At 41.5% G+C, this 25,603-nt stretch overlaps 1 protein-coding gene across 6 annotated transcripts in view; it reads left to right on the top strand.

Annotated features, from left to right (window-relative positions):
* pou2f1b (POU class 2 homeobox 1b) overlaps positions 1-25,603 on the top strand; it is a 301,199-nt gene that overhangs the window by 99,356 nt on the left and 176,240 nt on the right. For 5 of the 6 annotated variants that reach the window (XM_068040849.1, XM_068040850.1, XM_068040852.1 and 2 more), the window contains 2 exons: positions 7,959-8,024; positions 18,794-18,894. In XM_068040849.1, the coding sequence (XP_067896950.1) occupies positions 7,959-8,024; positions 18,794-18,894 (167 nt within the window). The remainder of the gene's footprint in view (positions 1-7,958; positions 8,025-18,793; positions 18,895-25,603) is intronic. The other variant, XM_068040855.1, reaches the window with a different exon arrangement.

Raw genomic sequence — 25,603 nt, 5'->3', positions numbered from 1 at the left:
AATTTTACTCTGATCTATTTAATGTATCTGATCTTGGAGTGTGTGATGCTGAGATTAGATTCCTAAAGTTGTCATTCTGCTTATTTAGCATCTTGGAACCAGTACAGTATAGCTAGACACATTGCACTGGGACTAATGTGCTTTAGCGTTGTGGGCATTCCAAACTCTTAATACTCTTAATAATACTGTTAATTTTTCACTGCAAATTTGGTTCCACTACCACTGATAGAACCTATAACCATTAGTATTGCACCCTAGTATTATACAACTCAAAATAATCTATCCAGACAGAATTAAAGTTTGGAGGAACAAAATCTAGAGTTATATTGGGTGTTGTTTACAGTTCTCCTTAGATACATAATAGTCACATGCTCACCGTTGTAGTTCTCAAATCATTCTGTCCAAACTATACATGCTGTATTTCCCAAAGCTGATATTCCTCACGCTGAGAAAACTAAAACAAAACTGGTAAATGAATGAAAAGTATGTAGCGATAGAAGATTGCCATTTTTTTTGATAAAAAAACTCTTTGGTCATGTATATTTCTGTTGAGCTAATGTTTCCTTTCATTTTGCATTTTATATTGAAACAAAGTAACTTGCACTAATTGAGGTACAAAAGTCTTAATCCCTGATAATTATATTGCAGCAGGTTCTTTGCTCTGAGGTCATGAGATTACACACCTGCAAAGGTAGTAATCTCCACACACTACTATTGAGTATAAAAATAGGAGGATAGAGTAGAGCAGATGAATGTTTGGCTGGAGAGATGGTACAGGAGGGAGGGCTTTAGATTCCTGGGATGTTGGGACCGGCTCTGGGGGAGGCGGGACCTGTACAGGGAGGACCGGTTGCACCTCAACAGGGCTGGGACCAACATCCTCATGAGGTGGTTTGCTGGTGCTGTGGGAGAGGGTTTAAGCTAATTTGGCAGGGGGATGGGCACTAGGATGTAGCATTAGAAATACAGAAACAAGGTGCACAAAGGATTTGGAGAGACGGATAGCACTAGAGTAAGAACTAGTAAGGTATCACATGGGGTCAGAGTTAAAGTGAATGCATTAAGATCTAATTCAGATTTACAGTATATATAAACACAGGAAGGTTGGTGAGTTGCAGGTGCAAAAAGGCACAAGGGAGTATGATGTGGTGATAAATGGAGACCTGGCTCAAAAAAGGATAGGACAGGATACAAGGTATAGAGGAAGGATAGGGAAGGAAAAAAAGGAGGAGGGGTAGCAGTATTGATTAAGGAAAATATTGCAGAGAGAGCATATCCTAGAGGGGTCAAGGACAGAATCTATTTGGTTAGAGTGAAGAAACAATAGAGGTGCCATTACACTACAGGGTGTATTCTATTAGCCACCAACTAGTGGGAAAGATATAGAGGAATAAATTTACAAGGAAAATACAGAGAGGTTCAAGAGCTAGAGTTGTGATAATGGGGGACTTTAATTATCCCAATATAGACTGGGGTAGTAATAGTGTAAAGGGCAGAGAGGAAGAGTTTCTGAATGTGTTTTGAGAATTTTCTCGACCTGTGTGTTTTTGGTCCAGCGAGGAAGGAGGCATTGCTGGATCTGGTTCTAGGAAATGAGGTGGGTCAAGTGGATCAATGTCGGGAGCATATAGGGAACAGTGATCATAGTATCATAAAATTTAGATTAGCTACAGAAGAGCACAAGGAACAAACTAGAGTAAAGATACACAATTTGGGGAGGGCCAATTTCAATGGGGTGAGAATGGATAAATTGGAATGAAATATTGGCAGGCAAAACTGGAACAGAGCAATGGACTACCTTTTTAAAGAGGAGATGGTTCGGGTACAGTTGAGATACATTCCCACAAGGGAAAAGGTAAGGGAAATGTAGCCAGCGCTCCCTGGATGATGAAAGAAAAAGATGAAGCAGAATAAGGGTGTATATGATAGATGTCAGGTTGATGATAGAAGTGAGAACCAGGCTGAACATAGAAAGTTCAGAGGGCAAGTGAAAAAGGAAATGAGAAGCAAAGAGAGTATGAGAAGAGAATGGCAGCTTCCATAAAAGGAATCCAAAAGAATTCTATGGGCATATAAATAGTAAAAGGGTAGTAAGAAGAGGGGCAGGGCTGATTAGGGACCAAAAAAGGGATTTACGAATGGAGGTAGAGGGCATAGCTGAGTTGCTGAATGAGTACTTTGCATCTGCCTTTACCAAGGAAGATGATGATGCTGGAGTCGGTGAATGAGGTGGTAGTTAAAGATACTGGATGGGCTAAACATTGATGAAGAGGAGGTATTAGAAAATTGTTAAGTCACCAGGACCGAATGGGATGCATCTGAAGACGCTCAGAGAAGTAAGGGTGGAAATTGCACAGGTACTGGTCGAAATCTTCCATTCCTCCTTAGATAAGGGAGTGGTACGAGAGGACTGAAGAATTGCAAATGTTACACCCTTGTTCAAAAAAGGGTGTAAGGAGAAACCGAGCAACTGCAGGCCAGTCAGTTTAACCTCAGTGGTGGGAAAGCTATTAGGAATGACAATCTGGGACAACGTTAGCAGTCACTTGGATAAGTGTAGATTAATTAAGGAAATCCAGCCTGGCTTTGTTAAAGGCAAATTGTGCTTAACTAACTTGATTTAGTTATTTGATGAGGTAACAGGGAGCGTTGATGAGGGTAATGCAGTTGATGTGGTGTATAACGACTTCCAAAAGGCGATTTGATCGCTTGCCCCATAATCAGCTTGCCAGCAAAGTTGAAGCTCATGGATTAAAAGGGACAGTGGCAGCATTGATGTGATGTTGGCTGAATGACAAAGTAATGGTGAACTGTTATTTTTTGGATTGGAGGTAAGTATATATTGGGGTTCTGCAGGGGTAGGTGCTAGGACCACTGCTTTTCTTTATTAATGACCTAGACTTTATGCAAAGCACAATTTCAAAATTTGCAGATGACTCAAAGCTTGGAAGTATTGTGAGGAGGATAGTGACAGACTTAGAGGACTTAGGTTGGTGGAATGTTGGTGGCAGATTAAATTTAATGCAGAGAAGTGTGAAGTGGTACATTTTGGTAGGAAGAACGAGGAGAGGCAATATAAGCTCAAGGGTACTATTCTAGAGGGAGTGCAGGAACAGAGACACCTGGGGATATATGTGCCCAAATCGGTAAAGGTGGCAGGGCAGGTTAAGAAAGTGGTTAAAAAGGCATATGGGATCCTAGGCTTTATAAATAGAGACATAGAATACAAAAGCAAGGAGTTATGATGAACCTTTATAAAACACTGGCTTGGCCTGAACTGGAGTATTGCGTCCAATTCAGGGCACTGCACTTTCGGAAGGACGTGACTGCTTTAGAGAGGGTGAAAAATATTTACGAGAATGGTTCCAGGGATGAGGAACGTAGTTATAGGGATAGATTGGAGAAACTGTGGTGGTTCTTAGAGAAGAGATTGAGAGGAGATTTGATAGAGGTGTTCAAAATCATGAGGCGTCTGGACAGTGTAGATAGAGAGAAACTGTTCCCGTTGGTTGAAGGGTAGAGAACCAGAGGACAAAAATTTAAAGGGATTGGCAAAAGAACCAAAGTTGACATGAGGACAAACTTTTTTTTTATGCAGCAAGTGGTTAGGATCTGGAATGCATTCCCTGAGCGGGTGGTGGAGGCAGATTCAATCATGGCTTTGAAAAGGGAATTGGATAAGCGCCTGAAGATAAAAATAAATTGTCGGGTTACGGGTAAACGACCAGGGAGTAGAACTAGCTTAATTTCTCTTGCAGAAAGCCAGCATGGAATCGACAGGCCGAATCGCCGTCTCCTGTGCTGTGATGATTCTGTGACACTGATTTCCTCTGACTTTAGTGCACCTATTTTGTCGCACAGTTTATTTGTTCTCATTGTGTGTCTGATTTAAGTGCTATTGTCATGAACACGTGCTTTGCCAAATGTTTTGTTTTAATCCCTTGGTTGGAACCTGAATTAAACTTTAAAAAGAAAGCAGCTAAAATGGCCACCGCAATTTGCATTGGAATACCTCACGTACCGAGGAGGAGATGAATGTCTGGTTAATCTCCCACCAGAGCAATGGCTTGTGAATTTTGAATGAGCTACCTGTTTTACCTCCATTAAGAAGACATTCAAAGCCATATTGGAACATGAGCACTGATGGAGACGAACCTCAAAGGGTAAGCACTGAAACAATGGGACCCGAGAGTGAGATTGGAATTCATAAGACTTGAACAAATTAAGATGCAAAAGAGAGAATACACTGGATAATCATGTGACAGTATCTCCATCTGTGTGAAAACTTGCAGTTTCTTTTTTGCGACAGCAAGCGCCTGTTTTGACCAGTGCAGGAACCAAATGGGGGAGTTTTGCTCTCTGTCTGTAGGGCTCGGTGGCTCGCTGCCTGTGTGGCTCGCTGGCCCCCTGGCTCGCGCTGTTGCTCGCTGGCTCTGGCTCGCTCTCGGCAATTCTATAAGTTCGAATCCTGCCTGCGGGCTTCAGAACATCGAAGTCTATCATTGCTGCAGGAAGAGACTCCGGGGAGAAAACCATCTACATCACTGTCTCCCAGAAAACCCTGAACCAGGTGGCCACCTCTGTTAGCCAGGAACTTCAGGACCATGAGTTCATCCGGAAGACAACTGAATTACCAGACTCCACAGATTGTATATTCTTTTTTTTTCTTTTTTTTACAGATACAGCACTGAAACAGGCCTTTCGGCCCACCGAATCTGTGCCGACCAACAACCACCCATTTATACTAACCCTACAGTAATCCCATATTCCCTACCACCTACCTACACTAGGGGCAATTTACAATGTCCAATTTACCTAACAACCTGCAAGTCTTTGGCTGTGGGAGGAAACCAGAGCACCCGGCGAAAACCCACGCGGTCACAGGGAGAACTTGCAAACTCCGCACAAGCAGTACCCAGAATTGAACCCAGGTCCCTGGAGCTGTGAGGCTGCGGTGCTAACCACTTGCGTGCACATGTGTGTGAGAAAGTTAGAGTGTAGTTTAATATTTTACTTAGTTCGGGTTTTGGTTTTAAGTACAATAAACCTAACCTCTTTCTTGCTTAAACTCAAGAAACCCCGTCCGATTGGTTCTTTCATGATATCACATAAAAGGGTTAACAGTCACTGAATTGGTAAGCGCATCCACTGTTTAAAATAACTTAAACCCTGTTGCGGTCAAACAAGGAGAGTGACAAAAGGGGAGCCTTTCGACCCTTTCTCACCTGATCGTAACAGCTATATTCCAAGGTACATCAGTCTTTTCTCCCATTGATGAGGATGCTTTGACGATCAATTAGCTATACAGTAAACTAACATTTTAGGTTTAGACCTCTTGAGGGATCCGAAGAGGCTAGAAGCCTTCTTTACATCACTGCATGTTCTTGGTTGGAGAAATCGCATATTTAACTTAAGTTCCTAAATTACCACCATTGCACCCTTCTAGGTACAGAGAGCAGAACCACAATTTTGCACAGATTTTTCTCCTTCTGGAAGAAGTTTCTGTGTTTTCTCTGTCTCAATAGGAATTAGGAAGAAGAGGCATAGGATCATACTGATGTCTGCTGAGTGACCTAGCACACCTTGGTTTTCTTACTTTCTGGCTTATCTAAGTTCTTAGCATTTTGTTTCTCAAACAAGGATGGCCTCCCCTTCCTGACCTATGGATGATTACTTCACGCAGCTTTATCCATTTTGGAATTGATGATCATCTTACTGAGCAGATGAGACTGGTTTGTTTTATCCTGCAAACCAGCCACTGAGATTTCGGAACATTTTATGGAATTAATTGCCCTTTAGCAATGGAACATTTTACTGAATAAGACCTCCTGTAAAAAATTTTGACTGTTCTTCTCCTACCTTTGTAATTATGTTGTGAGAACGTGATATAAGAACATAAGAAATGGCAGCAGGAGTAGGCCATTTGGCCCCTCAAGCATGCTCCACCATTCTGTAAGACCCTGGCTGATCTGATTGTGACCTTAACTTCACTTTCCTGTCTGCCCCCCCCCCCCCACATTGACCGATGACCCCCTTGTGAATCAAAAATCTGTCTAAGTCATGAATATATTCACTGCTTGTGGGCAAGAGAATTCCAAACACCAATGACTCGAGAGAAGGAATTCCTCCTCATCTCTGTTTTAAATGGGAGACCCCTGAATTTGAAACTGTGCCTCTTAGTTCTAGATTCCCCTTTGAGGGAATACCTCATTTCTAGGCGAATTGTAATACTGCTTGAATTGGAGGAAGTGGAATACCTCCATTTTGGACTGAATTTCGCTATTATGCTGTATGGATTTTTATGGTTGTATATGTGCTTACGCTGATCAGATAGTGTTTTAAAAATGAAATTAGTTGTATTAATGAGTAAAATCGTTTACTTGTGCTCTAATTGTTGTATCTGCTTGAAAAGAAGACTGTTGGAATAGAATACTTCGTTATAAAAGACCTCCAGAATGGTGGACCTCGTGGTGCAAGACAGCTCGAGGAAGAAACATCTTTTTTGATTTCACTTATTAAAATTTCAGTTTTGTCCATGATGAATAGTTGAAATTTTATTCAAATATCTATGCGGATATACTTGGTTGTGCTTTTCACAACTATATACACTGCGTGGGAAAAACCGGTAGGAGAGAATCACTTATGAAAAGAACTTCCCATACTGGAAATACTTTTTACATTTCGTACATTGGTAGTTCAGCTCACAGTTACGACCAGGCGAGAAAGGTGTCTAGGGGTCTCTTTCAGCCTTCACCTGGTCTTATTGTAACAGGATTTTAATTTTAAACACGCCGTGTTTTGAGCTCCTCAGTGAATCCTTGTTGGCTGCTTTCCAATTATAAGGCAAAGAAATGAACACAGGCTTTCCTAGGTTTAAAGAAGAAAAGTGAAATTTATTAAAATTTAAACCTAAACTCTAATCGGTTAACGCCTGCGGATACAGGCCGCGTCCCACGCTAGCATGCATACACACATGCAAATAGAGACAAAAAAGAACAGAAGAAAAATAGAGGTTTGAGGCAATCTCTGAAGAGCGTTTTTTTTTTACTGTACTTCGAGCTCGCTGTAGTCCTTGCTTGTAGGTAGATCTTGCTTTTTATTGGGGCCCGGTATTCTTCTTGAACCTGGTTCACTGTAGGAGACTTTTTCTCTCTTGGGGTTCATTTGTCTTCAGTGGATTCTGAAGCTGGTGAGAGCGAGATGTTCTCAATCCAGGAGTCAAGAGCTTTCTGACTTCAAACACTGTTTTCTCCAATTTAAAACTCTCCGCTCAAAACTCTGCAACAGCCAGTTAGTCATGTGACTAAACTGGTCTGACCATGTCTGTTCTGTGTATTGGTGGAGCAGGGGCTGGTTCCTTTGTTCCAACACTATCTGCTAGTATGCAGAAATGTCTTTCCAGCCAGTCTGGCAGCCCTTGTAACAGGCCTTCTCCTCTTCCCAGCATTAAATTTGAAATTTAATGTTCATGTGGTGAAATATGTGCCTCATTCTTGGCAGGTGGGAGCCTTCATGACATCACAAAAGAGTGATGGCTGTGCAACAGCTCCAGTGCTTATAATACGAGAACTGGCATTTTTATTCCCGTGACAAGATTATAAACTCGCTCTGATTCTGCCTTTGTCTAAACCTGTTCAGAAAGCCCATTGTAAAGTTGGTGGATGGGTGTTGCTATTTTGTAATCCAAGTTACTGGAACACTAAATGTTTTCAGTTTAACAAAATTTCTAACCTACCCTGCCATTTAATTTCTTTAATAAGTCGTAATGGAAAGGCTCGTACATTTGCTGCTCAGAGTAGTTTCTTTTGTTTGCATTTAATCAATACTATATAAATAAGTTATCTCAATTAGATGCCTCCTACCTAAATGATATAGGTAGCTGGGGAAAAAAGATAAGTTCAGTTATGAACAACTGATCTGAATTATTTTTCTTTCTTCCTCTTTTCTGTTTTGCACAGAATCGAGAATGAGCAATCCGTCAGAGTCTATCAAACCTTCCTTGGATGGCAATGAAGGGAGCACAGGTTGGACCTCTGTTCTTTTAACCCTCTTGGTGTTCAATGATTTTCACAGAGCTCTTGGAAAATGCATGCTTCCTGTCATGTAAAATTCACCTTTTTTGCTTTTGGGTTGAAGTTTGCATTGTTGACTGTTAACCTCTGAATGTGAAGTTCCAATTTAATACAAGATATTAGAGTCAAAGAGAGATACAGCACTGAAACAGGCCCTTCGGCCCACCGAGTCTGTGCCGACCATCAACCACCCATTTGTATTAATCCCACATTAATCCCATATTCCCTACCACATCCCCACCTTCTCCTACCCACCTACACTAGGGGCAATTAACAATGGCCAATTTGCCTATCAACCTGCAAGTCTTTGGCTGTGGGAGGAAACTGGAGCACCCGGTGGAAACCCACAAGGTCACAGGCAGAACTTGCAAACTCCGCACAGGCAGTACCCAGAACTGAACCCGGGTCGCTGGAACTGTGAGGCTGCGGTGCTAGCCACTGTGCCGCACATTAGCACACTAATTTTTTTATAACTGTCTACCAGCAGCTGAAACATTGAAGGTTTTCCTGATCTGGCTTTAATTTTACATCGTGATGATATGTTGGTGTGCAATCTGGGATGAGGTTCACAGTATTGAGTTTGCTTCAAATTGAGATCTGTATAAGATTTGTTGAACTTGATGGGATGAAGTATGCTGGAATGTTGTGCATATTTTGTTACTAACAGCTTGAATTGTAAATTATGACTTCATTAATCTACAGTTGAGGTGGGTTAGATCTTAATCAGATAGCTATATTCTTCTAGCCTGGCTTTATTTTTGACTAGCCTGATACACAACAGTAAAGTCCTTCTGTTCAGCGGGAGGTTTCTGTCCTCCATGAGCTCGGCTTTGTTAGAATGTGACAGGTATACTGCCACAGTCTCCAGAGTGGGTCTCGTCCATTAGGCCCTTGAGTTCAGCATGGTTGACCAACACAGGATAATCCTTGAGTATAGCTGAAAATGGAGACATGTTGTCGAAGCTTTTCATCTTGCACTCATTAGGACAATCGCAAGAATAACCAATGTAAGGGAAAGCAACAACTTATACTGCATGAGAAGAAAGTGCTGATTGGTTGACAAGTGAACTCTGATTGGTAGAGGCGTTGCCATGGCGAATGCACCAGTTTACAGTGACAGTTAACTGTCAAGCTTTGTTTAAAATTTAAACCAGACAGCTTGACTCTTGGTCAAGGCATTGCTCTGAGGAATGAACCAGCGAATGGCTGTCACTTATTTTGTTAATCTGGAACAGGTACAATGTACATATTCTTTCTGTCTGCAAAGAACAGGGCCTTGTGTATTAATATATGTAGCTTCCAGTACGCGCAAATGCGCCACATTGCGAGCCCTACTGACGATCTTAAATTGGTTGTCAAGTGTAATTCTTAGCACACTGTGGATTATGTCCCTTCTGCTGCTCGCAACGGGCAAGGTACAGGCCGTACCCAACCAACCCATGCTTACAAAACTCAAAACAGTGTCCAACATTAGATGTGATTCTGCAATTGAACAATATTTGCTAAATAATCCACTGACAACCAGCTGAACAAAATAAGTGACAGCCATTCGCTGGTTCATTCCTCAGGGCAATGCCCTGACCAGTCAAGAGTCAAGCTGCCTGGTTTAAATTTTAAACAAAGCTTGGTAGTTGTCAGTCACTGTAAATTGGTGCATTCGCCATGGCAACGCCTCTACCAATCAGAGTTCACTTGTCAACCAATTAGCACTCTCTTCTCATGCAGTATAAGTTATTGATTTCCCTTACATTGGTTATTCTTGCGATTGTCCTGATGAGTGCAAGATGAAAAGCTTCGACAACGTGTCTCTATTTTCAGCTATACTCAAGTTCTGTACTACTAAACGACTAACAATATAATCCCTTGCACCGTCTCTGTCATGTAGTTATTTACTTGCAGTTCAGTGCCCATAAACTCCAAGTGCACATTACTCTGCTTTCTAAGATCATGCTCCTTCAAAATTTCAATTTTCTTTTACACTTTCATACCGATTTATCTGAGTTGGGATTCTAACCAAAAAGGATTTTGGTGTTAAAAGAATATAATTAGAAGACATCAAACATGAAAAAGTAAACATTTAATTTTGGATGTACAGTATTAAATTTGCAGCACTACTTTCACATTGCTCTTCAACAGATGTTTGGACAAAATCATGCTGTACTTTTAAAAAAAATAAATCATTCTGGGGATATGTGCATCAGTAGCAATGCCAGAGTTTATTGCTTATCTCTAGTTTCCCCGGGGAAGGTGACAGTAAGTGACCTTGATCTGAAGCAGTCCATGTGGAGAAGGTATTCGCACAACGCTGTTAGCATTCTGATCCAGCGATGACAAAAGAACGGTGTATGTCCAAGGTATGACCTGCAGGTGTTGGTGTTTCCATGCACCAGCTGCCTTTGTCCTCCTAGGTGGTAGCAGTTGTGGGTTTGGGAGGTACTGTCGAAGAAACCTTGGCGAGTTGCTGCAGTGTATCTTGTGGATAGTAGCACTGCAGCCACGACGAGCTGGTTGTGGAGGGAATGGACGTTTAAGTTGTGGATGGGATGGCTATCAAGCGTGCTGCTTTATTCTGGACGTTGTTGAGCTTCTTGAGTGGTAATATCCTGGCAAGTGGAGAGCATCCCATCACACACCTGACATGACTTGTAGGTGTTGGAGAAGCTTTTGGGAGTCAGTATGTGAGTCACCCGATACCGAATACCAAGCCTCTGACCTGCTTTAGTATGCATGGCTGGTGAGTTGAGTTTTGAAGCAATGGAGACCTCCAGAATGTTGATTGTGGGGGAATTCAATGATAATGCCATTGAATGTCATGGTGAGGTGGTTGGACTCCCTTGTTGTAGATGGCCATTGGCTGATACTTGTGTGGCTTTTGTAGTGCCACATCAGCCTACTGGATATCATCCAGGTCTTGCTTATATGGGCATGAATTGCTTCATTATCTGAGAAATTGTGAATGGAGCTGAACACTGCAATGATCAGGGAGCCTTTGACCTTATGATCTGACCTTATAATGGAGGTATGATCGTTGGTGAAAAGCAGTTGAAGATAGTTGAGCCTAGGATTCTGTCCTGAGGAACTCCTGCAGTGATGACCTGCGGCGATGGCCTGTGGCTAGGATGATTGGTCTCCAACAACTGCAGCCATCTTGGGTTGTACTCGGCATAACTGCAGTCACCTGGAGAGCTTCTTTGCTGATTCCCATCGACTTCCATTTTACTGGGGCTTCTTAGCACTCATAGAATAGGACATACCCAGGGATGGTGATGGAGGTATCTAGGACGTTGGCTGGTGTTTATGATTCTGTGAGTATCACCATGTCAGACTGTTGCTTGACTAGTCTGTGGGACAGCTCTCCCAACTTCATCAGTTCCTAGATATTAGTGGGGAGGACTTTGCAGGTTGACTGGCTGGGTGTGCCGTTGTTACGTCCAAATTCGATGCCCAGGTTGCAGCCATGTAGTCTGTACCATTGGGCGGCACAGTGGCGCAGTGGTTAGCACTGCAGCCTCACAGCTCCAGCAACCCGGGTTCAATTCTGGGTACTGCCTGTGTGGAGTTTGCAAGTTCTCCCTGTGTCTGCGTGGGTTTCCTCCGGGTGCTCCGGTTTCCTCCCACAAGCCAAAAGACTTGCAGGTTGGTAGGTAAATTGGCCATTATAAATTGCCCCTAGTATAGGTAGGTGGTAGGGAAATATAGGGACAGGTGGGGATATGGTAGGAATATGGCATTAGTGTAGGATTAGTATACATGGGTGGTTGATGGTCGGCACAGACTCGGTGGGCCGAAGGGCCTGTTTCAGTGCTGTATCTCTAAACTAAACTAAACAAATTTCATTCTTACTAACGGCTTGGTGCAATTAAGTGTCCTGCTTCGCCATTTCAGATGGCAGTTAAGTATCAACAACATTGCTGTGGGACTGGAGTCACATATAGGCTAGACAGAGTAAGGATGGCAGATTTCCTTTCTTAAAAGACATTAGCGAACCAGGTGGGTTTTTATGACTATCAGACTGCTTCATGGTCGCTTCTACTGATACCACACTGCCGCAGTGTGATTTGAACTTGAGATCTCTGGATTATTGGTCTATGCCTTTGGATTAGTGGTTCAGTAACAATCCAACGATAATGGTGTACAGTATCAGAGAGTATATTATTGCAGGTTGCATTCAACGTGCATTTGGCTCATTGGCACAGCCAACTATTTCAGCTTGCAGACTTTGTATTGACTTTTAAAGTTGGCGGCTCTACTGACATCAGCAAAGCAGAGGCTGCTGGGATTGAAGGAGGTGACTGATCTTGATTAGAATTGGGATTGCATTTTTGGCCACATTTTTTGGTCTATGACAGTTCCTTCATTGGATTAATGAGGTATGCGAGTGAGCGTTTGAGTTTCCAAGATCAGCTGTTTCAGTGCAAAGTAATTGCTGCTGTCGGCACAGAGTAATAGAGGGAGCTATTGTAGTTATGGATTGAAGCAAGCAGCTGAGGGAGGCGGTACATTCACAACAGCAAATAACAGTGTAATTTTGGAACTCATTAATCAGGAGTGTCTTATTATGACAGATAAGCAGTTCAATTCTTCAGGCACGTGGTAACTGCAAAACTCTCCCTTCTAGACAGTGTTGAAGTACAAAAGGTTGCAAAGAATTGAGGAAAAGAAGGTTGTTTATGGTAATTTGAGGGCTCTCGTTTTCATCTTATTTCATTGCTGTTTTCTGCAAACGAAAGGTGAAGGATAACCATAAAAGAGTAGTGACTTTAAATTGCTGGATGTTGGAGCTGAAATCTAATATATTTTAGTTTTAACATATTAATTCTGCGAAGGGATGGAAATTTTTGGGAAGCTTGTAGAGATTACAATGGTTAACATTTTAGAAGGAAACTGTCTAGTAGCAGTGTTTTTCAAAAGTAAAACTGCTTCATTTTTTATCCTATACATATGGGCATTGTTCAATCCATCAAATTTCAAAGTGGATTTTTTTCAGTTGAAATAGTGACACTTTGAGCATCATGGCGAATGACTTTCCCTGGTCAAATGTCTAAGTCTAGATTTTCAGATTGGTAGATCTATATTAGGATCTTAGTGCCTTTACTCCTCCAGTTAAGAAATCTCTAACTGTATCCTGCTAAAGCATAATTTTAATTGTTTCTGATTTTTTCTATTTCATCTTAAAATCTATTTAGAGATACAGCACTGAAACAGGCCCTTCGGCCCACCGAGTCTGTGCCGACCAACAACCATCCATTTATACTAACCCTACAGTAATCCCATATTCCCTATCACCTCCCTACACTAGGGGCAATTTACAACGGCCAATTTACCTATCACCTGCAAGTCTTTTGGATGTGGGAGGAAACCGGAGCACCTGGCGAAAACCCACACAGACACAGGGAGAACTTGCAAACTCCGCACAGGCAGTACCCAGAATCGAACCCGGGTCCCTGGAGCTGTGAGGCTGCGGTGCTAGCCACTGTGCCGCCCATCTGTGTGACCATAAGGACTGTCTTTTCAGTCATCAGCCACAATTCGGTACATTTCAGTCATGACTATTAAATCTTTTTCAATAAGCATTCATTGAAAATTAAAGAGAACTCCTAATAAACCAGAGAAAATTAACATGATTGAAAAAGTACTGACGGATCAGTTGTTTCTATCTGTGGAAAAACGGCCTGTGCATTAACAGCTAACCTTTGCCTGAGCTGATGTGCAAGACTTTACTTGCTGTACTAGGAAGGATAGCTTTTTAAAACTCCCTTTTAGTGAATGCTCTGTACAAGTAAGCTAGGCAGAGAGACTGTGTGAACATTCCATTCTCTGGCATTATGCCTATTGTTATGACCAAGGCGAGAGGAGTTAATTCAGTCCCACTTCTCCACGGGTCACAGCATACTTTTTTTAAATTTTCCCACTTACTGAAACAGTCAATCAGCTACACTGTTTTTCCTAGAATAGATCACACTAACCAGTTTTCTTTGCTGAAAAACAAAATTAACAGTTTATAATAAAGCAAGTCTTAACTAGTAATGAAGTAAAACAATATCTGTCACACAGATCTAATTTTTTAAAATCAAACATTAAATTTTAAAAGTCCCCTTTCTACCTTAAACAGATTTAAAAGTCCCTTTTTACCTTAGTCCCTTCGCACTCATATATGTATACCGGTTAACCAAAAGCTAATAAAAAGGGATTTTTGGATCAGAACTCTGTTACAGACCAAAAAACCAAATACCTGGGCAGATCACTAGCCCACCCCTGAAGAAAACAGCTGATGAGACACGCTACAGCAAAACTAGCATACAGTCCAACCTTCGAGTACATGTAGATAGGATCTTTAGAACAGTTCTCTTCAGGCAGGTGTTGAGAACTATTTTTTTAGCAGACCTTCTTCAAATACAGGAAACAAGATGAATTGACACAATGGACTTCTCTGAGTCTTCTGGGGAATTTCTGGGAAGCGAGCTGGATTGTATTCTTCTCTTCTTGGAATTCATTCCTTCTGCAGCAGACTTGACTTTTTTAAACATTCAGCAAGAATCTGGTCTCTTCCTCTAGAAGGTAAAGCACACACTGACACACAACCAAAAAGCTTGAGTTTTTCTGCCCACCCAGGTGCTCTCTCTTACTACTGGGCTTGTTCCAATCAAAGGAGCGCGTGTGACTTTTCTGCCCCTGTTACCAGGGTTTCCGCTCTAAGCCTAACCTGAGCCATGTGACAACCAGCAGCACTGTTGCCAATCCGGCACTTTTAGTGCCCTCTTGATTCAAAAAAACATTTATTCAGTTTAACCATAAATTCCTTAAAAAAAAAAATTTTTTTTAACAAAAACGAATCACTTTCATAACACTATCCATATTCACCAACATGGTTCACATGCTCCCATTTTCATTTGTGTTAATTTCTTTGTGCAAACGCTTGCTTTCCTGCTGTAAAAGCTTCTTTAGGTATGTGAAAAAGAAAAGATTAGCAAGGACGAATGTGGGTCCATTGTAGACAGACAGGAGAGTTTGTGGTAGAGAATGAGGAAATGGCAGAGAGACTAAACAATTGCTTTGTGTCTGTCTTCACAGAGGAAGACACTGAAAATCTCCCAGGAATACTGAGGAACCGAGAGACTTGTAAAAATGAGGAACTGGAAGAAATTAGTATCGATAAAAAGAGTAGTACACAAAAAATTTATTGGATTGAAAGTTGCTAAATCCCCTGGACCAGATGAGCTACATCCCAGAGTATTGAAGAAGGTGGTATAGAGATAGTGGATGCATTGGTGGTTATCTTTCAAAACTCTAGATTCTGGAAGGGTTTCTGCAGACTGGAAAGTAACAAATGTAACCCCACTGTTTGAGAAGGGAGTGAGAGAGAAAACCGAGAACTACGGACCTGTTAGTTTGACGTCAGTAGTAGGAAAAATATTAGAATCTATTATAAAGGATGTGATAACTGGACACTTGGAAAATAATATGATTGGCTGAGTCAACATGGATTTGTGAAAGGGAAATCATGTTTGACAAACCAGTTTTTTGAGGATGTTACTTGTAGCATAGATAAAGGAGAACCAGTGGATGTGGTGTATTTGGATTTTCAGAAGGCTTTTGATAAGGTCCCACACAGGAGGTTAGTAAAAAAAAAATTAGAGCACATGGGATTGGGGGTAATATACTGCAGTGGCTTGAGAATTGGTTAACAGACAGAAAGCAGAGAGTAGGAATAGATGGATCATTCTCAGGATGGCAGGCTGTTACTCGTGGGGTACCGCAAGGATCAGTGCTTGGGCCATAGCTGTTCACAAGCTATATAAATGATTTGGTTGTGGGGACCAGTTGTCATATTTCTAAATTCGCTGATGACACAAAACTCGGTGGGAATTAAATTGTGAGGACGATGCAAGGAGGCTTCAGGGGAATTTGGACAGGTTAAATGGGCAAGAACATGGCAGATGGAATATAATGTGAATAAGTGTGAAATTATCCACTTTGGTAGAAAAAATAGAAAAGCAGAGTATTTCTTAAATGTTGAGAGGTTGGGAAGTGTTGATGTCCAAAGGTACCTGGGACCTGTTCATAAGTCACTAAAAGCTAGTATGCAGGTGCAGCAAGCAATTAGGAAGGCAAATAATATGTTGGCCTTCATTGCAAGGGGATTTGAGTACAGGAGTAAAGATTTCTTGCTGCAATTGTATAAAGCCTTGGTGAGACTGCACCTGGAGTATTGTGTACAGTTTTGGTCATCTCATCTAAGGAAGGATACACTTGCCAGAGAGGGAGTGCAACGGAGTTTCACCAGACTAATCCCTGGGATGGAGGGATTGTTTTATGAAGAGAGATTGCAGAAACTGGGCCTGTATTCTTTGGAGTTTTGAAGAATGAGAGGTGATCTCATTGAAACTTACAAAATTCTTACAGGGCGTGACAGGGTAGCTGTGAAGGGATGTTTCCTCTGGCTGGTGACTCTAGAACCAGGGGACACGGTCTCAGAATAAGGGGCAGACCATTTAAGACTGAGATGAGGAGGAATTTCTATGCTCAGAGGTTGATGAATCTGTGAAATTCTCTACCCCAGAGGTCTGTGGAAGCTCATTCATTAAGCATGTTCAAGTCAGAAATGATTTCTGGATACTAATGGCATCAAGGGATATGGGGTAGTGGGGAAAAATGGTTAGAGGTAGGTGATCAGCCATGATCTGTTTGAATGGTGGAGCAGGCTCGACAGGCTGAATGGCCACCTCCTTCTATTTCCTATGATCATCTTTCTCCTCTTCCCTATGCCCAGTTCTTGCTCTCGCTCACTTTTATACTCTTGCTTTTTATCGCTCTATCTCTCTCTAGTTCACTGTGCATGCGCGCTTTCTTCTTGATTTACTCATAGAAATTGCCTTTTCAAATGTGCCATCTCATGCTTGCTTCTCCCTGACACTGTTTCTCTAGTGCTTGTTCTATCTCTTTCTTTCTGCTTATTCACTGTTTCCCTGTTTTTTTCTTAGTCTTTCTCTTTTGCTCTTTCCCTTTCCGTCTCCCACATTCAATTGTACTTTTCGGCTGTATCAACACTTGCGCCTTTCTCTCCTATATTACGACAGTGATTCTGCTTTTAAAAAGTGCTTTGGGATGTCCTGAGGTCACAAAAGGCACTATATAAATGCGAGGTCCTTTTTTGTTTTTTTCTGTGCTCTTTCCCTTGACTCTCCAGCTTCTCATGCACAAGCTAATTTTCATTCTCTTGCTCTTCTGCATGTGTAATCTTTATTTGCCTCTAGTTTTTGCTATCTTTCACTGACTTTCCTGCATTTAATTTTTAGAACACTTTCTCATTCTCCATCTCTAGTGTTTGGTAGCTTGTGCTGTTTGGCTCTTTATATACTTGTTCACTGCTTCATGCGTTCTCTTGTCTTTTTCACATGTTTTTTCACTCTGTGTGCATTCTCATGCTATCGTGTACTCTTATATGCTCTTGGTTTTGCTCTGTTTTTCACATGCTCTGGTATTTTCTGTCTTCCATTTGCTTTTGGGCAGCTCGCATCCCCTCACATGCGTATTCTGAGTGTGTTTTTTTTTATCTCGCTGTCTGTGTATGCTGTCTCAGCTCAGAGTGAAGTATTCGCCATTTACTGATGGCATCGTGATAAACTTTGGTTCGGTCCAGTTTCATTTGTTCCCGGTAAAGGACTTGATCTTTGCTTTACAGGTCAAGCCAGCAGAAAATTCTGCTGGTGAGCCTGTTGACTGAATGTAGACAGAAATTTGGATTTATAGAAAAAAGTCTATACTGATTTAAATGTTGTTTGTAGCCAAGATCAGCTAGCGAAGGGAAAAATAAGGCAGAAGAAACTAGAAGGTTAGAAGAGGAAAATTCGATCTCTTTTCCCCCCTCACAAATAAATTGGGGAAATATAGAGGGAAATAAAAATATGAGTAATCTAGGTGGCTGTGAGAAATGTGCACTTTTGTTGTAATGACAATATTGGGTCCAGTAGTGCTCTGTGTATACAGGTTTTGGATTGGTAACTCATTTAAAAAAAAATCTGTGTTCTGTACTGATATGCATTTTGACTCCTTGTCTTTATAGTTGAAGGTTCATTGCTGCACATATGGATTTGTCCTAGCAGCATCCCAGTTTCTAGTCCGCCATATATTAAAATATTTATTGATAGATGCTTAGGTGTAGTTTCTCTACCTACCCTCTTGATCTGGGATTGGTGCATGAAATGTGGAAATAGAAGAGAGAAAATGAACAGGATGGCATAAACAAAATAACTATGGAGGACAGTGGTGCAGAAAAAAATACAAAAAGAACATTTTTGCTTAACTGGTCATTAAAATTTGAGGTAATTGTTTTAACAGTTTGTGTTTATTTTGCCCATCACCACCCACATTTTTGTCTTATCAGTAGCAGCATTGTATAAAGTTGTAAAGTCTATCATATGACTATAGCTCAAGTTGGGTGAGGGTCCATATATAATTATCACCATTTTCAAGAAGGTGCAAAGAGTACTTGGATGATGGGATGTTAATAACTGTACTATGTATGTGTGGTTAGTTTTGGAGGGAAGAGTACTGTATTTTTATGGCACAGACCATGGATGGTCCCTAACAATAAAGAAAATATGACACCTGTGTTAGATATTGGCTCGCAGTTACTTTGGCTTGGAACCACTTGTTCATCCCCTTTCTGTTAATATTTTTCTCTCTCTTTTTGTGTTTGTGTTTTGGTCTCCCTTCTCCAGGTGCCCAAACTAATGGACTGGATTTCCAGCGGCAGCCCATCCCAACAGGAGGCCCAATTACAACAGCACAGGCTCAGGCCTTACTGGGACAGCTACACCAGGTATAATGTGCGACAACTAGAAAAACTAATTTATGTTGCAATTTGTATTTCCATTCCTCATTTCAGAAAACTGGATTGCAGTGAGATCACAGAGCAGGCGGGCCTGGAGTTCCTACATTATTTATTTATGCCCAGATAACAGTTAATCTGGATGGAATTAAATAATGCAAAAGATTGCAGAATTTTAAACTTTGTGATTTGTGCTCAGAAAATACTTTATGCCCAACTATCCACGGTCTTTTATACTAATTCAACATTCTCTTCACCTTAGCTAGTCCCCACCCACAAAACTAGCCACCCTCCAGGTCACAGAGTTGAGTTTCTGCCAATTGCACTCATTCGATAGGGTTCATCACATTACTTCCAGATTCCCAGGTGCTCAGGCATCCATGATCACATGAATCCAGTGTTAATCACCTGACCCAGCAATCAATTGAGCCACAGGTCTGCCCTGCTTCTGCAGAAATATGAATTAGTTGATTGAAAACAACAGTAACCAACAGTCATTTGAAGCCACAGGACTGCCGGACTGCTGCAGAAATCATGAATTACTTCAAAAACTTCAAGAATGGCTTATTTCCTGGTAATTCCACCCTGACATCTTGAGGCCCCATTGCTCCTGTCCTAGTCACAAATTAATTATGTTCAATTACAGTGCTTGATTGATATAATTTCAAGGGAGATTTTGCATACAATTTGATGCTAGTGAGTTAATGAGGAAATTTGGGCATAATTTCACCTTGGCAAAACTAGTGTAGTGTCTGGAGCATTTTGGGTTCACTTCGTCGATTTTTGTCCCTAGCAGAAACTCCAGGCCAAGATATTTTATCAAAATGATCAAGTTTGACTCGGTTAGGATTATACAATTTTTTTTTAAAGTCCCACAGATCTAGGATATAGTGCACCAACTTTAGTGCAAGTTAGTATTTGAACTTGTGCTCACTTACCAAATAGGTCATTTGATTATAACAATGTATTATCTAATGTATCACAGGAATCAAATGGCGCTGAATGATTGATCAGTGTTCTGAGCTATGTATGATACTTATGATGTACATAATTTGTTATAGTTGCCTGATGCAATATGCAAGAAGTATTAGAACACCCATGAGATTGTTTGTTTCTTGATGTAAAATGAAGTGGCATGAACTTTTGGCTATTTTATATGGAGAAGCAGTTTGCCTTGTGTATGTCTATATTTTTAGTATTATAGTGTTAAATTACATTGTGCAGTGTACGCTGCAAAAGTGCCTCCTGCACTCTGGCATACATGTTTTGGATGCAAGTTGCGAAAATGCCTCTGTTTTAAATATATTTTTGAGGATTCATTTTTGAAAGATTGAAGAAATGTTAAACTTTGTGGTTTTCAAAGGGGGTCATGTAAAGGCCTCTTGACTTTGAAAAACAGTCCCTGGAAATGTTTTTTAAAAGGGACACCGAGATCTTCCGGGAAACCACCTGACTTCCAGCAGCAGCAAGAAGTCTTTCTGGAAAATCACCTGACTTCCAGCTCAATAAACAACAGAGAACTTTGGACACCTAGAGAAGTTGTTACAAAGAAGTGACAGGTCAAGATTGATGGTGGTCAAAAGGTTGACCTCCTGTTGTTTGTTTCGTTTTTGAATTGTATTAAAAGGAAGAGAACATTCAAGGAAGGAGAGAAGACCACAACCCAGCTCAGCTTTCCAGCACACCTCTGCAAGACACTGAGAAGTCCACTGTGTCAACTCATCTCGTCTCCTGACTTTGAAGAAAAGTCTGCTAAATTAATTCTCAATGCCGCCTGGAAAGAACTGTTCTAAAAGATCCCAGTGACCCATCTACGTGTACTTGGAGGCCAGATTATATGCTAGTTTTGGAACACAACATATCTCATCTGCTGTTTCTTCAAGAATGAGCAAGTATTCAGCCCAAGTGGGTTTTTTCTGTCTGTAATAGAGCTCGAAAAACAAAAATCCCTTTATTTTTCCAGTTAACCGGGGTGTGTGTGTGTGTGTGTATGTTTGGGGGTTGGTGGCTGAGGTAAAAAGGGAACTTTTAATATTTCAATCTGTATGTTTATGCTTTACTTCATTACTGGTTAACACTTTTTACACGTTTTATAATCTAATAATTTTGTTGTTTGTTAACGAAACCTGGTTGGTGTGTTTTACTCTGGGATAAAAATAGAGTCTACGATTGACCATATCGGTAAGTGGGAAAAAATTTGAATACATGTTGTGACCCGTGGAGAAGTGGAACTAGAATAAACAGTGCACTTCTCCTACCTCGGTCGTAACATATAATTGGGGGCTCTTTGCGGGATAAACCCAACGCCAACAACATGCAATTGTAAGTGGGGTAATTGAAAAGAAGAAAAAACGGGTTTCTTGTGCAGTAGATTAAAGTCTACACCACCGGAATGTCTTTAACAGTTGCTGCGACTTTTCTGGGGAAGGAGGATATATCTCTGAATGATTTGCGGAATTTAACCAAGGTTAAGCTAATGGCATTGGCAGAAAAATTGGGGTTAAAGTTAAAACCAGGAGCTAAGAAAGCAGACAATATTGAAGTAATAACACAACATTGGAAAGCAAACCAGAGGTTAGTGCCTTTGAATTAGCTAAATTTCAGTTACAGTTGAGGCAGCTTGAACTTGAACAGAAATAGAAATGAGAAAACTTGAGCAGGAAAAAGAATTGACAGTGAAAAAACTTGAACGAGAATTTCAAAGAGAAAGAGAAGGAAGGGAATTCAAAGTTTAAAAAGCTGGAAGTAAGACAACAGGGTGGTCTTGACTCCAAAAAGTTCTGGTGAGGAAAGATCTGACTCCAGCCCAGGACCCAGTGGCGAGGTGTTTACATTTGTGCAAGCCTTCCCTAAGTTTGAGGAAAGGGACATAAAGGCATTTTTAATTTCTTTTGAAAAGATAGCCAAACAGATGAAGTGGCCAAAGGAAAGCTTATGCAAAACAGGTTGATGGGCCGAGCTCATGAAGTTTATGCCATGCTTTCTGCGGAGGCTTCTGCAGATTGAGGTGGAAAAAAAGGCTATTCTCGTTGCGTAAGAGTTGGTCCCTGAAGGGTACAAGCAGAAATTTCGGAATCTCTGGAGATTGTTTGGTCAGAATTGTATAGAATTTGAGAGGGTAAAGCAAACCAATTTTGATCGTTGGACACAGGCACTAAAGATGGAGGCCATGTATGAGAACCTTAGGGAACTAATTCTACTGGAAGAATTTAAAAATTGACTCCCTCCGTTAGTAAGAACCCATGTAGAGAACCAGAAGATTTCAACGGCCAGCCAGGCAGCAGAAATTGCTAATGATTATGAGCTTGTGTATAAGCCCAAACCCTTTCTCCATCACCCCCACAAATCTGAAAAGGATTGAAGGTAGGAGGGTGAAAGGAAGGCAAGTAGCCAGGGACAGCAGGGAACAGCAGGATCTCTTCCATAGGCCAGAAATGAAGAAGCTGAGGGTGGAAGTGAGGTCCGCAAGCCAAAGTATTACCATTGTCACAAGGTGGGACACCTCTGTGCAAAATGCTGGCAGTTGTGAGGTAAACCCATGGGACATACTGAGGTACACAAAGCCAATGCAGAGAAAGGGGCCCTGACCGAGAGTACAGCAGATCAGGCTATAGCTCTGACTGCAGCTGAAAGGCTAAATACAAAAACCACTGAATGTAGGGGTTGTGAATAAGATACCTGAGAGTTATAAGGAATTCTTGTCAAAAGGAAAAGTAACTCCTTATCCCTCAAGTGAGGCAGGCAAATCTATAGTTATACTTCAAGATACACGAGCCACCCAAATTCTCTTGCTAGGGAAAGGCGTAACATTTCCACCAGAGGGCGCACTGAATGCCGAGGTTTTAGTGAATGGTGTTGGTGGGGTGTATATACCCATACCTTTGTATTGGGTGCACCTAGAGTGTGACCTAATGTCTGGAATGGTAACTGTAGGAGTTGTCCATAGTTTGCCAGCAGATGGAGTTGACCTACTCCTAGGGAATGATTTGGCCGGGTAGTAGCTTCTCCAGTAGTCACGAAAAAAACAAGTGAAGTTAAGGAGACAGAACAGTTGCAGGAAAAAGTTCCAGGAATTTTTCCTTCATGTGTAGTAACCCAAGCAATGGCTAAACAAGTTCCATTGTCGGAGATAAAGTTGGCACCACCATCAGATAGTCTGAAACTTTCTTTAGGGATTTGGATGATCCGAAGGAAATATTTAATAAGTTATCTTATCATGGCTCAGCAAGCTGATCCAAAGTTGAATAAAGTGGCACAATCAGCTGTAATAGAGCTGAGGGAAAGGAGTTCCAGAAGGGTACTACATTAAAAATGGGATTCCGATGAAGAAGTGGAGACCTTCTCACAGACCTGTGGCGAAGAATGGACAGTTGTTCACCAGATAGTGGTACTGCCCAAGTATTGCTGGGAAATATTAAGGATAGCGCATGAAATTCCTCTGGCGGGACATGTGGGGATCCGGAAGACCCAATCACGTATCGGTTGACATTTTTACTGGCCAGGTATTCCCAGGGATGTGGTACAGTTTTGTAAAACATTCCATACATGCTAGATTGTGGGAAAACTGCATCCTGCCATAAAACTGGCACCTCTAATTCCCATACTAGTTATTGGGGAACCATTTAGTAGGGTGTTGGTAGACTGTGTTGGACCTTTACCGAAAACAAAAGCGGGGCACCAATTTATACTCACTATCATGGATATGGCTGCTCGGTTCCGACTGGCCATTCCTTTGAGAACAATTTCTGCTACGGTAGTGGTAGAGAAGTTAACCCAGTTCTTCACTAGATATGGATTACCGATTGAGATTAATTCGGATCTAGGATTGAATTTTATGTCTAAGTTTTTTCAGGAAGTTATGGGTAATTTGGATATACACTGTTAAAGTCTTCAGCATGCCACGCACAGACACAAGGAGCTTTAGAAAGGTACCGTCACACCCTCAAACCGATGATCATGGCATACTGTTATGCATATCCCCATGATTGGGATAAAAGGCTAGAATTTCTTTTGTTTGCCACTAGGGATTCACCTAATGGATGTACTGGATTTAGTCCTTTTGAATTAGTTTACGGATATGAGGCAAGAGGTCCTCTAAAACTAATTAAAGAAAGCGTTTTAGAACAGAGGGATGAATCTCTGTGCTAGATTATATATCTGTGTTCTGGGAATGGCTCATGAGAGCTTGCAAAGTGGCTCAGGAACATCCTACAGCTTCCCAAAGAACCATGAAGAAATGGGCAGACAAGCATAATAAGACCCAACGATTCCAACCAGGGGATGAAGTGTTAGTATTACTACTTTTACAGGGTGAACCGTTGGAAGCACGGTTCAGTGGTTCATATAAAATGATCAAAAGAATTGGTGAAGTAAATTATTTGATTGACACCCCAGATTGCAGGAAAAGGAATCGGCTGTATCATATTAATATATTGAAACAATATTGTCGCCGGGAGGAGGATAAGCAAGCACACGTATGTCAGGTAGTAGGGACAGTGAAGGATGAAAGGGAAATGAGGGTGAGGCAGGAGGAGGCCTAGACCATTCTCAAATTGAACTTCCTACTATCCGGTTAGCTAAGACTGAATTGGACACTATGCTTTCATATTAGGTGCAGAACAAAAGAAGACCTAACAAGGCTACTCACAGCATTTAAAAGAATCTGTAGAGATTGGTTCAGGTTGTACAACCTGAACCATCCAATAGTTGATGTAGGGGAATCCTTTCCTATAAAACAGTGCACTCTTCCCGCCTTGGTCGTAACACATTGTTTATCAGTAGTACATTCCACTACCTTGACATATGTTCCTTTTTTATAGCTGGCTTATAAATTGTGCTTCTAATTCAAATAAAGGACTGTTTTAAATTAGAGTCATAGAGAGATATAGCACTGAAACAGGCCCTTCGCCCACTGAGTCTGTGTCGACCATCAACCACCCATTTATACTAATCCTACATTAATCCTATTCCCTGCCACATCCCCCACCTTCCCTCAATTCTCCTACCACCTACCTACACTAGGGGCAGTTTACAATGGCCAATTTACCTATCAACTTGCAAGTCTTTGGCTGTGGGAGGAAACCGGAGCACCCGGCAGAAGCCCGCGCGGTCACAGGGAGAACTTGCAAACTCCACACAGGCAGTACCCAGAACCAAACCCGGGTCGCTGGAGCTGTGAGGCTGCGGTGCTAACCACTGCGCCACTGTGCCGCCCCAGTTGTCTAATTCCCTTTTGAACACTTCAATTGAACCTGCCTCCACCACGTTCTCAGGCAGTGCATTCCAGACCTTAACCACTTGCTGCGTGAAAAAGATTTTCCTCATGTCACTTTTGCTTTTCTTACCAAATACTTCACATCTGTGCCCTCTGGTTCTCGATCCTTACACAAGTGGGTACAGTTTCTTTCTATCTACTCTGTCCAGACCCCTCATGATTTTGAATATCTCTATCAAATCACCTCTCAGCCTTCTCTTCTCCAAGGAAAACAGTCTTAACTTCTCCAATCTATCTTCATAACTGAAATTCCTCATCCCTGGAACCATTCTTGTGAATCTCTTCTGTACTCTCTCCAATACCCTCACATACTTGGTAGAAAGTTTTATGTTGTGACCTGAAAAATGTGGAGGTATGTGTTTTTTTTTGAGTAGCAGTTTTCAGATGTTTGTTTGTCTGTCCATTTTGAAGTTGTCCATTGATCAG

The sequence above is a fragment of the Heterodontus francisci genome, chromosome 10 (assembly GCF_036365525.1).
Source record: "Heterodontus francisci isolate sHetFra1 chromosome 10, sHetFra1.hap1, whole genome shotgun sequence".
NCBI classification, from domain to species: Eukaryota; Metazoa; Chordata; class Chondrichthyes; order Heterodontiformes; family Heterodontidae; genus Heterodontus; species Heterodontus francisci.
Note: the sequence above shows the minus strand (reverse complement) of the source record. Positions and strands in the feature narration are given on the sequence as shown.